Here is a 13686-nt window from a genome sequence, read left to right as displayed (position 1 = left end):
TAATTCTAAATGCATTATCTTTTAAGGCAGATACAGCATGCTTGCTTACAGTTTTTGACTTTCAATAAGTGATGCAACTTTAGTATTTGACGTCACATTAATTCGGAAGTCGGAAGAATTTTAAATAACAACTGCGGAGAGCTTGTCAGTTACAATCAGAGCCGTGACGGGCATTTATGAAACCACAGATTATACAATAGATGGACATGAAAATTTTATTAGGTTTGTGTTTTGAAATGCTTTCGAGCAACGAACCCGGAACCACAGACAATACAAAAATATTCAATAATCAGTCAAGTATGGAATTGGAGAAATATCGTCAAATATACTTTTATATTTAAAATAAACTTTACAGTTCTTTTACACAAAGAATTACATAAATTCTGATTTCCAAATATATGAAACTCCATAATTGTGTGAAAACAAATAAATTAAACTGAATGGTTATATTTTATTGTGACAATATCCGAAGTCCATTCTGTCAGTGTTTTCAATTGTGATTGTTTTTATTTTGTAGTAGCTGTCCCGACAGACGTTGTTTTGTATATAAAAAATAAAATAATGTTTTTTATGAATTTGTCAATAATATATCACATCAAGAATTACTTCGTAAAATATGCACCCTGTTGTTATACTGAAATTGTTTCACAGCAGAACTGTCAAACCGTGCGTCAATTTATTAGATTATCAATTATCTCTAATAGAAATTATGTATCACATCACATCAAAGAAAAAACAAAATTTTTGTTATTTTTATTTAATTCCGAGCATTTTCATATTTATTAACCTTTTAAACCTTCGCTGGACTATAGATAGATTAGGAATATGTTTTTCCTAAAATTCATTACAAAAGATAAGTTACGTTTATGAAGCTCGAGCAAATGAACGTGGCAGCGTGTTTAACAGGTGGTGGACCTTCTTCTGTACCACCACAGAGAGCGATGGAAGCCTTCTCACTTTAGTTAAGGACGTATCTACCATACAGCCTTATCATATAGAAAATGACTAAACTATCAATAACTTTTACAAACGAAATGTGTTCTTTATGGCTGTTGCTAGTCATACGATAGTCGTATGAATAATAAATAATTATTTGTCCGACAATTTTTATATTGATGAAAATAGAGTCAATTTTATATTAAACTATTAAAGCAACAAAGAAAATATAATTCATAAATTTTTAAACTATTATATTAGTTATTATTTAATGTGCGAATTAATTTTAAAAATTGTCGTACAAATGGTATAAACTTAGTATTCCGTAGCACGAATTATGAAGTAAAAAATATTGTAATTGAATAATTGATAGAGCTTTAGTCCACGATCATAATACCACTATCACTCTAATTAAAAGGTAATACAGAGAAACCCAGAGAAAAAAGCATTATAACCTAACCTCAAATTGGGACATTGCCGCTACCGCGGCCCGCTACGCCCGGCTCGAGCATTGTTTTAACTGTTCTAACATAACCTAACTTAACCAATTTTTATTAATTATAGTTGATAGATACTTTGGTCCACGATTATAGTGCTACTAATCTTATTACAAGGTACTTAATGCACCGTATTTACTTTGAAAATTGTCGGACAAATAAATAATAGTTATTCATACGATAGTCGTATGATTTAAAAAAAAGAATCATCCGACAATCGGATGTATAGACACTTAATTGTAACTAATCACTTATTAATTATTTAAATTAAATTATAATAATAATGCAAATTTTATTATCACAGAAATAGACATGTTAATCTCAATATTTACACGTCAAAACCATTTAAGTATCTATAGGATCGACGATAGTTATCTAAAGTATTCCTTAGGGAATAAAGGAATCCTTAAGCGACTATAGGAATGAACATTTTCAATGCTACACTAATTCCTACAACTACTGTGAGTACGGCGGCTAATATAATAATAATATTGAGACATTGTTACACAAATTATCATTTCCCAGCGACATATATAACGACACAAAATGGACCGAGAGTAAAACCTTGCGAAATACCCATTCCTATAAGTTTTCCTGAAGATAGGGTTTCTATTCACGTCGCCTACCAAAATTCTTCCATTGAATAACTCTATGAGAAATTTATAGCTGTATTTTTGCACAAAGTCTAGCAAATGACAAGACACAAAAATACCCAATGCATCTTGCGACTCTATGAGCTTAATACTTGCAGTGGTTTACTCCTTTTTCAATATATGTTAAATTTATTTATTAAATTGAATTATTTCCGTCAAATAAAATATTTGTACTAGTAGTTACCTGACTCGGGAACACACTCTTCACATAGGCCTACCCGCTCATGTAGTTCAAGCCCACCAGCAGGCACACATTGAACAGGCCTCTCTCCCGCGGCACGAACGGCAGCTCAATGTCGACACATCCCGCCTTTTCATGGACACTCACATTATCACTAACGTCCTCGCTATCAATCACCTGTAGTACCTGTACACTCATCAGGCGTCGTAAAGTCCTCCATTGTGAAGGTAATGTAAAATGAAACAATTGTTCTATCTAACATTTAATTATTACAAAGTTTACAAAACTACGTTCTCAACCATTCTTAAAAATACTCAAAAATGACACAAAACAAAACATTCATCGATTGATTGTATCGTTTGTGATTTATATAAACAAGGCCACATATATCTAATGCCGACTTTCGTGTACAAAAGTAGACTAGAATGTAAGATGAATGATAGATAGCCTTCTTTCAATGATAGTTTAAAACACGGACGAGTAAAAAAAGAAGGACTCCGCGCCGTGATATTAGCAAGTGAAGCACCGTTATGCTAGTGTGTTGGCGGTTACGGGGGATACTAGTTACACAATTTTTTCTCCCATAAATAGTCATATATGGCCACAAATACTTATAGTATCTTTTTTACACTTTTTCACAACGCACGACGGCATTTTTAAAATATTTTATTGAGACGCAAACTGATCTGTCACAGACGATAACAATTCTCATAATTGCCGCCTATCGGCCTGTAGCAGTGTAAGTGTGTGCGTGGGGCTATGCATTTACACGTTAATCGGCTTGTTTTGTTGCTACACTGTTATGTAAGGTGACACGGAGTCCTTATTTTTTTACTAGTCCGTGGTTTAAAATAGTTTTTTGCACAACAAGCCTGTAATTGCAAAAAAAGTGTATTTAAGTTTCAATTAAAAATGCAACTGTATCTATTTTGTAAGATGTTTTGAGATTCAAATAGACTGGGTGATTTATGTTAACTAAGATTATCAGAATAGAAAAAAAAACAGGCAAAAAACGTCAAAAAAATCGATACTTTACTGAAATTAATAAGATCGTTGTTATTTAAGTATTTTTGATTCGGTTCTATGTCCGCGTGTTGGATTGTAACTTCTGTCTCCTTGTAATATTAACGTTGCATGACGTCACAAGCCATCCCTTTGCAAACTGTTATTAATTAGATGTATCCTTTTATTAGTAAAAGACCGGAAATACCAGTAAAATAAATGTTGATGTAAGTGTGTGCTTCTTTGTACGAGATGCCGGGGCTACATTATGGGTTTCACAACGGCGCTTTTTTAAAATACTATGATGCCGCAGTCGCTCGTCGTACCCCTTCGCTGCGGTGTATATTTGAGCGAAACGAGGTAAACTAAGTCTGTTTACAAAAAGTGATGCTTATAGATCATCAGCATAGTGTTACAATTAAAACTTATTGTGATTTGAGCAATCGGCTCAATTTTTTAAATAAATATAAATAGCGCGTGCTAATTTTGAATAATTTGTAAATCATGTTTGTTTTTAATTATAATAATTGAATCAAGTCGAAATTCAAAATTCTGTCTCACAATAACCAAGAAAATTTCGAAAGCTTTCTATGAGTTCAAACATTTTTAAAATCGCTCCAGAAATGGGCGAGAAACAATTTAACACAGAAATCAATAATTGATTGACTACAATTATTGTAGTCACCCGGTGGGAGCACCGCTAAATTATTATGCTTATAGTAAAATGGCAACAAACGAAAATAACTTTAGTTTCAAAAACTAACTTAATACGGCCAATTTCATCAACTATAAGTACTTATAACAATTATATTCAAGCAACATCACAGAAATAACTTCACTTAGGAGCTGTTTCACAATGTACAGGAAAAGTTGCAGGTTGTCATAGGTTAGATAAATTAATGGCTACATAAAAATTCTGGAATAAGAGATTGGGTTTCACAATCACTATATTAATATTCTAGATGAATTATTCACACACTTTTTTTCTAAAGGTTCAATTTTTATTGACATTTGACAATCACAGATTATGTATGCATAAAACTGATCGACAACTGGTTATTTAGGGTATGATCCGATATGCACTGCGAGCACTACACAGTGCTATCACTGTTGAAAAATTCGTTCCGTTATGAACTGCCAGTATAGTGTCGCAGTACCCTAGGGAAATATATGACGTCATAAATCGACGCCATATTCTACTGTGAGCACTGGCGTTTTCGAGGTAAGGTACTCGCAGTACTTTGATTACGTGATCAGTCAAAACCACTCGAGTGCCTAACGTTTTATAAAGAATACCTACAGTTTAATCCCAAATATTTTTAATTTGACAGTACTCCACAGTTTTTTTTAATGAACTAGAAAACTTTAATTCACTCATTTGAATGCTGCGTCAAAATATGCGGCAGACAGTATACGGGATTGCGTTCCGTTTTAAATAGTAACCAATATAACTGGCTATAAAGGAACGGCTTCACAGTATACTTAGTAAATTGACGTCACACTGTACAGTGGTCGCAGTGCATATCGGAACATACCCATAGAGACGTTATCTTTAATAAAGTATTTATTTGTACTGTAGTATTTATATTATAACAGATATTTTTTATTTATTACGCTAAAATACTTATTACTTTAAAAAATTAACTGGAGTTGTCTATCAATAAGTTATGTTACACGTTTATCTCTCAGAGAGGTAGGAACTGTGTCGCAACCATACAAGTTCGGCAAGGAAGTTTCCTTGGCTTTTAAATATACAATTTGTTATATTTTTAAAGTGATAACCCTCACTTCTAGGATTAATACACAAATAAAATTTGAAAAACTAAATTTTATGAACATTTCGGGACTCGAACCCACGACCTTCGGCGTTCCGTGCCGGATTTAGAAAGCATACAAGATTTTATATCGATACATCATATATGGTAAAGTAGATCCTGTAGATGAAGCCACAACCTCAGAGTTGAACAAAGCAAACAGAATTTTATAACGAGGCGGTACTCCAACGGTTAGAGCACCGGCACTGAACGCCGGAGGTCGTGGGTTCGAGTCTCGTATCGTCACAAAATTTTGTTTTTCAAATTTTATTTGTGTTTTAAATATGAATCAACTCTTAATATACACATAATATCAAATTACTATATATATAACATATTAGTAAACACTCAAATTTATAAGGCAACGTCGTTCATGAAAATCAGTAATATCGCTTCTTCATCGCAAATTTAACGTTTTTTTTTATTTTGAATACAAATGACGTACAGCAAATATGATTCTGTCCCTGTATTCCGAATACTGTTTAAGGTTTTATATAAAATAACTAGCTGACCCAGCAAACGTTGTATTGCCGATATTAAAATCGCGATACAAAAGTAACTGTTGATCGTAGATGGGTGAAAATTTGAAGTTGTATGTATTTTTTAATGCTGACTCACAATCAAACAAATTAAAAAAAAAATTCGTGTGGACCACCCTTAACATTTAGGGGGATGAAAAATAGATTTTGTCCGATTCTCAGACCTACCCAATATGCACTCAAAATTTCATGAGAATCGGTCAAGCCGTTTCAGAGGAGTTCAAAGTTTAACACCTTGACGAGAGAATTTTATATATTAGATAATATATTTTATTAATGTAGGCAATATTACGTAGGGGATGTACAAGTTATATATCCAAGTATTATTAACAGGGAGCGTACAAGTCATGCCGATGACAGGCGTATGACGCCAAGCTACATACAGGCTGGAAAAAAAAACGAATTGTTGGTTTTCATGACTATCTCTTCATTAAATTATGCGTGTTATTTAGAGATAAATTAATTAGTTTTAACGTGGTAGTTTCTGAAAAAAAAAAAAAATTATTTAATGGGTTGGAAACAAAATGCTTCATTGTATAATATGACATTAAGTACACTCAGTTTCGTCTTCTCTGTAGTCAACAAGTTTTATAATATAATAATAATATTGACACACTTTTTACACAAATTATCTTGCCCCAAGTTAAGCATATATATAGCCTGTGTTATGGGTTACAAGACAATGATATATTTAATACAATGTACTTACTTAAACATACATAAATTCATATAAACATACATAAATACATTTAAACATCCATGACTCGGAAACAAACATCCATATTCATCATATAAATGCATGCTCCTACCAGGATTCGAACCCGGGACCTCTAGCTTAGTAGGTAGGATCGCTAACCACTCGGCTATACAGGTCGTCAGTTTGAAAAGAGCAAGGGAATAACGAACGTTTATTTATCCGTACCTAATAATGGAAAATATGATTAATCATTATTCAAATTCAAAAATACTTTATTCATGTAGATCACGGAAATGACACTTATGAATGTCAAAAAAAAAATATTTTTTCTTATTGAATTTACCGCTACTTCATAAAGGGTTGAGCTAATGAGAAGAAGTAGCAAGAATATCATTGCCACTCTTTCAAGTCAGGATTTACATTTTAATTGTTTTACAAATCATTTCAATTATAATATATGCAAAGTGACGCAACAAAAATACTCAAATGTCAAAAACTGAAAGGCTTACACGAGTAAGTCAAAAAAAGAAAAAAAAGTAAATTAATACTTATAAACACAAGAGTTCTTGAGTATAGTCGATGCATCAAAAAATTCAAAAATTCAAAATTCAAATATTTTTATTCAAAATAGGATTTAAAATCACTTATTGAACGTCAAAAACTACCACCCATTCAAAAGAGACTGCCTCAGACCTGAGAAGAATGGGAGCAAGAAACTCAGCGGGCTTTTTTTTAAAATATAAAATATGGATTACAATGTAATATCGTACAATAAACATTTATAATTAAAGAGCATGAGGGTGTTCGCTTTATTCCCAGTCCGTGGTGTCATTAAGAAAATCGTTTATGCTATAATAACCTTTCCCACACAAACGTTTTTTAACAATTCTTTTAAATTTCGTAACTCATTTGTTTTGTACATTTTCTGTGATCATATTGTAGAAGCATATACATCAATGCACACGTACCGTAAATAAATTATTAATCACTGTCATCTAATCAACCTCTTCCGTTGATGGACTATCTGTCACTACGTTTTTTGAGACATCCGGTGTGTTTATATTAAAACGTCATCATGAGTACTTCAAGCTTCAGTCACTCTCGAATCGAATCGAAGACAGCTCCTCGATCTTACTTTCTTATATAAGTTGGTGAATGGCGTCATTGATAGTACCTATTTATTAGCTCAATTAAATATTCTTGCCCCCACTAAAGACAATAAGGCCGTCGTCTTTTATGCGTTTCGTAGAAAAAATCACACGCTCACGTCAAAGACGCTATTCTCCAATTAATAGATTGATGTCGAGTTATACAAATGATTTAAGTTTTCTTTAGTGTTAATTCCGCCAATATTTGTTTTTAAAACAATTCGACACGTGTTTCGGGCCAGTCTCGTGCCAGATTTTGGCGAGACAACACGTCCTGAGGATGCCTCGTGTAGAGGCGAAACACGCGTCGAATTGTTTTAAAAACAAATATTGGCGGAATTAACACTAAAGAAAACTTAAATAATTTGTATATTTATGGATTCCCGCAAAGTAACGCCTAATTCAATAAATTTTGATGTTGAGTTATAATGCTATATATAAATTATCATTAAGAAATGTATTGGTGTCATAACAACTACTGTTAATAAAGAAAAGGATAAAGAAAAAGAGAAAAAAGTTGATATTGATATTTTTTCGGACAATATTTCGTCATTTAAACGGAATTTATTTCATTTCTATTCATAAAATATTTTTTTTTTGTAAATTATAGGCAAAAAGTATATTTTATTCAAATAATTTATAAATACTGATAAGTTTAAGTCTGTTTTATATAATTGTGAAATGATGCATGTTTTAATTATTCCATAATATTATTGATTTCTTATTAATTTACGTTTAATTCAATTTGTAAATATTCCGATAATTTTTGCATTCATTTGAATTAAATATGTTTGTGTCTATTTTTTTGAAATTTGTGTAACACCTGTAATTAAGCCAACACTTAGACTTTATTATTTATTGTAATAATATTATTATACTTTTGTTAGTGTTTGTCTTGTTGGTGTAAAATAAATAAATAAATAATGACGAAACGTACGCTCCCTGATTATCAAGTACGTAACTAGAGTATGAAAAGCACCACAATATCTTACAAGTTCGAGGCAGTAATAATTCATACAAAAAATATACTATTCACAAAATCTCTCATAAATTAAATATACTCTTAATATGCAATAAACTCTTAATTACAATTTGTACTCATGTGTTTGTTTAAGAAGCGGCATTAAATATTTATATTACGTTTATTAGTAGATATTTTATGGATTTAACTTTAGAAATTAAATTGACCAATAGCGTGCAATGTAAATACACCCGCGTTAGTGTATTGTCCAATCAGAACGCGTCATTTCACTTCACTTGACGGATGCAAATAATAATAGTTTACAAATAGGATCTACTATGCATTAAGTTCATTTCTTAAATATTAATTTATGACACTAAAACATTTTTGTGTTTTGTTAATCAATAAACATATTAGATATGTATTTTTTTATTTGTCAACATTTAAATGTTACCATGTCTTCACTAGAGCCATCCATCAATTACGTCACACGTTATGGGGGAGGGAGAGGGTCCCACAATTTTGTGACATCACCATTTTTCAAAATATAATATTTTATATCTAAGTATTACAACACTCCATTTAAACCAAATACCTACTAAACTTGCATCTATAATATATTTTTTTATGTTTTGTTAGTTTTCATGTCATTGTTTTATCTAATGTTGATTTTATTGAAAAAGAAATATATGTCATCACAATAGGTGGAGGGGGGTATCACAATTGTGACCAGCTGTTACAAGGATGGGGGAGTAATATATACGATATCATATACCGTTGTAGAGACAAACACTAAAATATTATAAAAACTTTCTCGTGCCTGTCTTTCATACGTACGTTGTAAATACTACACAATATGTTGTTTTTAAAGTGATAACCCTCACTTCTAGGATTAATACACAAATAAAATTTGACAAACAGAATTTTATAGAGAGGCGGTACTCGAACGGTTAGCTCAGTTGGTTAGAGCACCGGCATGGAACGCCGGAGGTCGTGGCTTCGAATCCCGCATCGTTCATAAAATTTTGTTTTTCAAATTTTATTTGTGTTGTAAATATTCCCAATTTAATTGCACTTATTGATATATTTACTGCCGCTTCTTAAGTAAACCATATTTCACTTGTCACGACCCAGGGCTTCTAGGTTACTATGGTGCGAGTCTATTCTGTTCATGTTCGCTTTGAACTCGTCTCTGTTGGGTTTCAGCGTCGGTGAGTTCGCTCGTTCGTTGTCGATATTCTGCCGCTCGGCCGCGACAAAGTCGTGCGACCCGTTGACGGGCGTCGTCGTGTCGTACGACAGATCGAAGTTCGAGATGGATTTTATTTTGTCGGTGCTCTCTAAACCTCCCGAGAGTGATATTGATGTCAGGTTATCTGTAATGAAAAAGCTATTTAGCAAACTGTTACACGGTTGTTAACTCGTCGTTAACTTGTTAATTTAACTCGAGTTTCGTTGACGACGGCGACGGCTTGAGTTCTATAATAATGTTGTTCCCATTTTTGTATATTTTTTTTTATTGCCGAATTATGGATGTTTATAATTTATATTATGTAATTATTTATATTAAATTTATCGTTATCTGGCATTCTAAATTCGTATGCGTGGATTGCAGCTAGATAAGTTGACAGCACTGAAGTTGAAATAACATTTAGGGTACAGCAGCTGGATTCAAGAAAATTCCTTCTTACAAAGAAAGGGTGGCCTTCTTTAAAATGACCACTTTGGATGAACGTAGAGAACTTCTACTTCTAGATCTTCTGTTTACTCATAAACTATTGAACTGCTTTATCGGCTGCCCCGAATTGCTAAATAAATTTAGTCTAACAGTACCACGTAAACCTATTACTCCACTTTGTCCTCCACTTCGTCGGACGATCCTAGGTACCAATTCCCCAGTCCCACGGTTATGTAAAATTTTAAATTCTTATATCGTAGCTTATTTGCTTGTACATATTTGCTGATTCCTTAGCCAAATTCCGCAAAACCTCCACCTTCCTTTACATTCCACCTTCGCAAGACACGCCACAAGTTAGGATATCATCCCCACCATCTGGATGTGTGGCGGTCCTCCATAGAGCAGTTTTCAAGGAGCTTTCTTCCACGTACTACGAAGCTGTGGAATGAGCTTCCTTGTGCGGTGTTTCCGGGACGATACGACATGGGTACCTTCAAAAAAAGCGCGTACACCTTCCTTAAAGGCCGGCAACGCTCTTGTGATTCCTCTGGTGTTGCAAGAGAATGTGGGCGGCGGTGATCACTTAACACCTGGTGACCAGTACGCTCGTTTGTCCTCCTATTCCATAAAAAAAAAACCATTTGCAGCAACATTGGTAATTTTTAATAATGTTATAATTGGAAAATTAATGTAACTGTTTATAACTATATAACCTACTCATTTAGTCATTAAAAAAAATGTTTAATTCTTAACTTATTCTATATAATACCTAAAATTAATTATTTCTGTGCATGCTGTGTTTATTTCTAAGTAATCACTACATTTAGTTCCTAGTTTTTAGTTCTACTTTTTATATTTGTGTGTATTATTGTAAGTGATTGTAAATAAACTTAATAAATAAATAAAAAAATTACAATTCAATTATTTATACTGCAGTGGCAAATGTGAATAGTCATTGCCCGCTGTCAAGATGGCGAAGAAAAGATTTTTTATGACAAAAAATGACGAACTGGACGTTCACCTCGTGATAAGTGATCCTCTCACTACATGCCGGTGCCGCTCAGGTTTCTTGAAAAATCACTAATTCTGAGCGACATCGCGCTTAAGTCTGAGACAGTTAAGTCTCTTTTAACTAATTAATATCAGCAGCGGCGAATCTTTGAAACCGAAACACAATAAAGCCCCGTATTCATGTTGGTGAGCGGCGAGAATGTTGCTGTTTAAATCAATACAGGTTGTGCACTTGCCAGTCTGCGTTAAAATGTTGCCCGAGGAGGTAGTGTTGTTGTGTTCTCTGTATCTGATGTATACGATTTCTAATAAAAAAAACGCAGTACATGTATTTTAGTTTCCACATATTTTGGGTATATTTAGGGCTTGAGAAATTTCTTCGAATGCATCGTTCTTTTTGTTTCTATTTTTGTATTCTTTTATAGAAGAATCACATTATAAAGGTTTTGATTGAAATAATTCTATTATTTGCATTATTTTATCATTGCTCCACACTACTGCCATGTTTATAAACTGTTGCAAATACGTTCACACGCGTCAACAATTGTCGCTAAACTGATGTTTACGCTTGTCGGGCGAGAGCTTGTCAACATGACGCTATCAACTCTGTTTTTTTTTTAATTTATTTAGTGGCACGGGATGCAAGTCCATAGGCCAAAAGCCAGTATCAACTCTGCAACACGCAGTGTTGCCAGTAACAGTTGACAGCAATTCCGCAACACATTAATTCAACTTTGTTGCTAAACAAATGTTTACCATGAATACGGGGCTTAATGCTTGCAGGCTTCAGCTTCCCGGCACAGCCACCACAGAGCAGGCTTACATTAAGTTATAATATAATTGTGGCACGTGAGCTTCAGACGACAATGTATGTTAGATTAATATAGTGAGAGTTTAATAATATAATAATAATATAATAAATTGTTTATTTCTTTAACAAAAAGTACTTAAAAACTAGGGGCAGGTGTTTCCCGTTAAGCTTATCGCCTGTGTTGGGAGTCACCGCTCTTTAACCTTTATTTATAACACACAAAATTACATTATACTTAAGAGTTATTCATACATGTAAAAATTAACTAATAAAAATATAATTTTGACCTTTTTTTTTACAATGCAAATTACACAAATGAAATAATATGTACTTTAAAACTATTTATGAAAGTTCTACCATTATACGTTACGTTACTACTATATATAAAATAGACATGATCAGAGAAAGGGGAAAGAAGGGAAATGAGTGTTTAGTGTGCAAGTGTGTGTGTGTGTGTGTGTGTGTGCGCGTGTGTGTGTGTATTTATATAAATATAATTGTAGCATACACAACTAGCTACTCAGCAACTGTTCTACCCAGTCATAGGATTTGGGTTCTAACCAGTTAGATGTAAGTTTTTTACATTCATATACGTTTTTTGAATATATCTGTAATTCTTTATTTATTAAATTATATAATTTGGCAGACCGCTTATTGAACTGTCTATCAGCAAAAGTTGAGTTTGACTTAGGAACTACTGCCACAATGTCTTTTCTTCTTTTTTGCAGGATTTTAGGGTCATAAGCGAGGGATTTATGCTTTCTTGTAATAGTGTTTGTAATATATAGTTTTCTAATTGTTGGTATTTTAGTTTCTTTATATAAGCTATCCGTGGGAAATCTGCGTTTTTTAAAGTACATTGTTTTAATAAGATTACGTTGTGTTCGTTCAAGTTCAAGGAATTTTGTTTTAGTGTTTACCTCTGAGAGTGTCCGGCGTGACTGGAGACAGTTCCCTTTCGTCTTTATGATCCTTCGGCATGGAGGCCGCGCGGGGCCCGATCATGCCCAACACTCTACAACCAATTACATTATTACTAAACACTTTTTTAATAATAATAATAATAATAATAATAATAATAATAATAATAATGATAAAAATAATAATAATAATAAAGTCTTTATTGCCATACAAAACATTACAAATATTAAATGAATAATTATGCTACGCGATGAAACAATAGGCAAAAGGAAAAGGCTCAGCTTCACCTGACATGGAATCATGGATTTCATTGGTTTCCATGCAGCGCTGATTTTCAGCCATCCCCTCCTCCCTAAGGTGTTGGGTTGGGAGTGGATGTTTTTTTTTATAAAGTGATATCCCTCACTCGAGCGCTCTTACCAACTGAGCCAAACGTCCGAGTGACGTATCGTATGTAAATCTTAGAATCCATTGTTCAACTCAATATAAAAACCTGGTTTTTCAGGACATCCCCAATCTGGATATATAAAAAGGTTGTCATATCGTAAAATTTTACTCTTGAATTAATACACAAATAAAATTTGAAAAACAAAATTTTATGAACAATGCGGGTCTCGAAACCACGACCTCTGACGTTCCGTGCCAGTGCTCTAACCAACTGAGCCAAACGTCCGAGTGACGTACCGTATGAAAATCTTAGTATCCTTTGATCAACTCTCAGGTTGTGGCTTCATCTACAGGATCTACTTTACAGTTGATAACTTGCTTAACCCCATTTGCATATTAAGAAATTGAGTTGAGATGTCGCTCTTTCAAATGTAAGCAGTTTGTTATTTA

General features: G+C 33.2%; 1 protein-coding gene across 2 annotated transcripts in view; it reads right to left on the bottom strand.

The window, feature by feature from the left end:
• Positions 1 to 2513: 2513 nt before the first annotated feature.
• The window catches only part of LOC126965955 (tudor and KH domain-containing protein homolog), a 44933-nt gene continuing 33760 nt past the window's right edge, over positions 2514 to 13686 (bottom strand). For both annotated transcript variants that reach the window (XM_050809778.1, XM_050809779.1), the window contains exons 13-14: positions 12849 to 12943; positions 2514 to 9804 (exon numbers count right to left, since the gene is read on the bottom strand). In XM_050809778.1, coding sequence (XP_050665735.1) covers positions 9545 to 9804; positions 12849 to 12943 — 355 coding nt within the window. In that variant the 3' untranslated portion in view covers positions 2514 to 9544. The remainder of the gene's footprint in view (positions 9805 to 12848; positions 12944 to 13686) is intronic.

Source organism: Leptidea sinapis, chromosome 9, assembly GCF_905404315.1.
Source record: "Leptidea sinapis chromosome 9, ilLepSina1.1, whole genome shotgun sequence".
Classification (NCBI taxonomy): Eukaryota; Metazoa; Arthropoda; class Insecta; order Lepidoptera; family Pieridae; genus Leptidea; species Leptidea sinapis.
The sequence above is the reverse complement of the archived record's forward strand: the minus strand, read 5'-3'. Positions and strand labels throughout refer to the sequence as shown.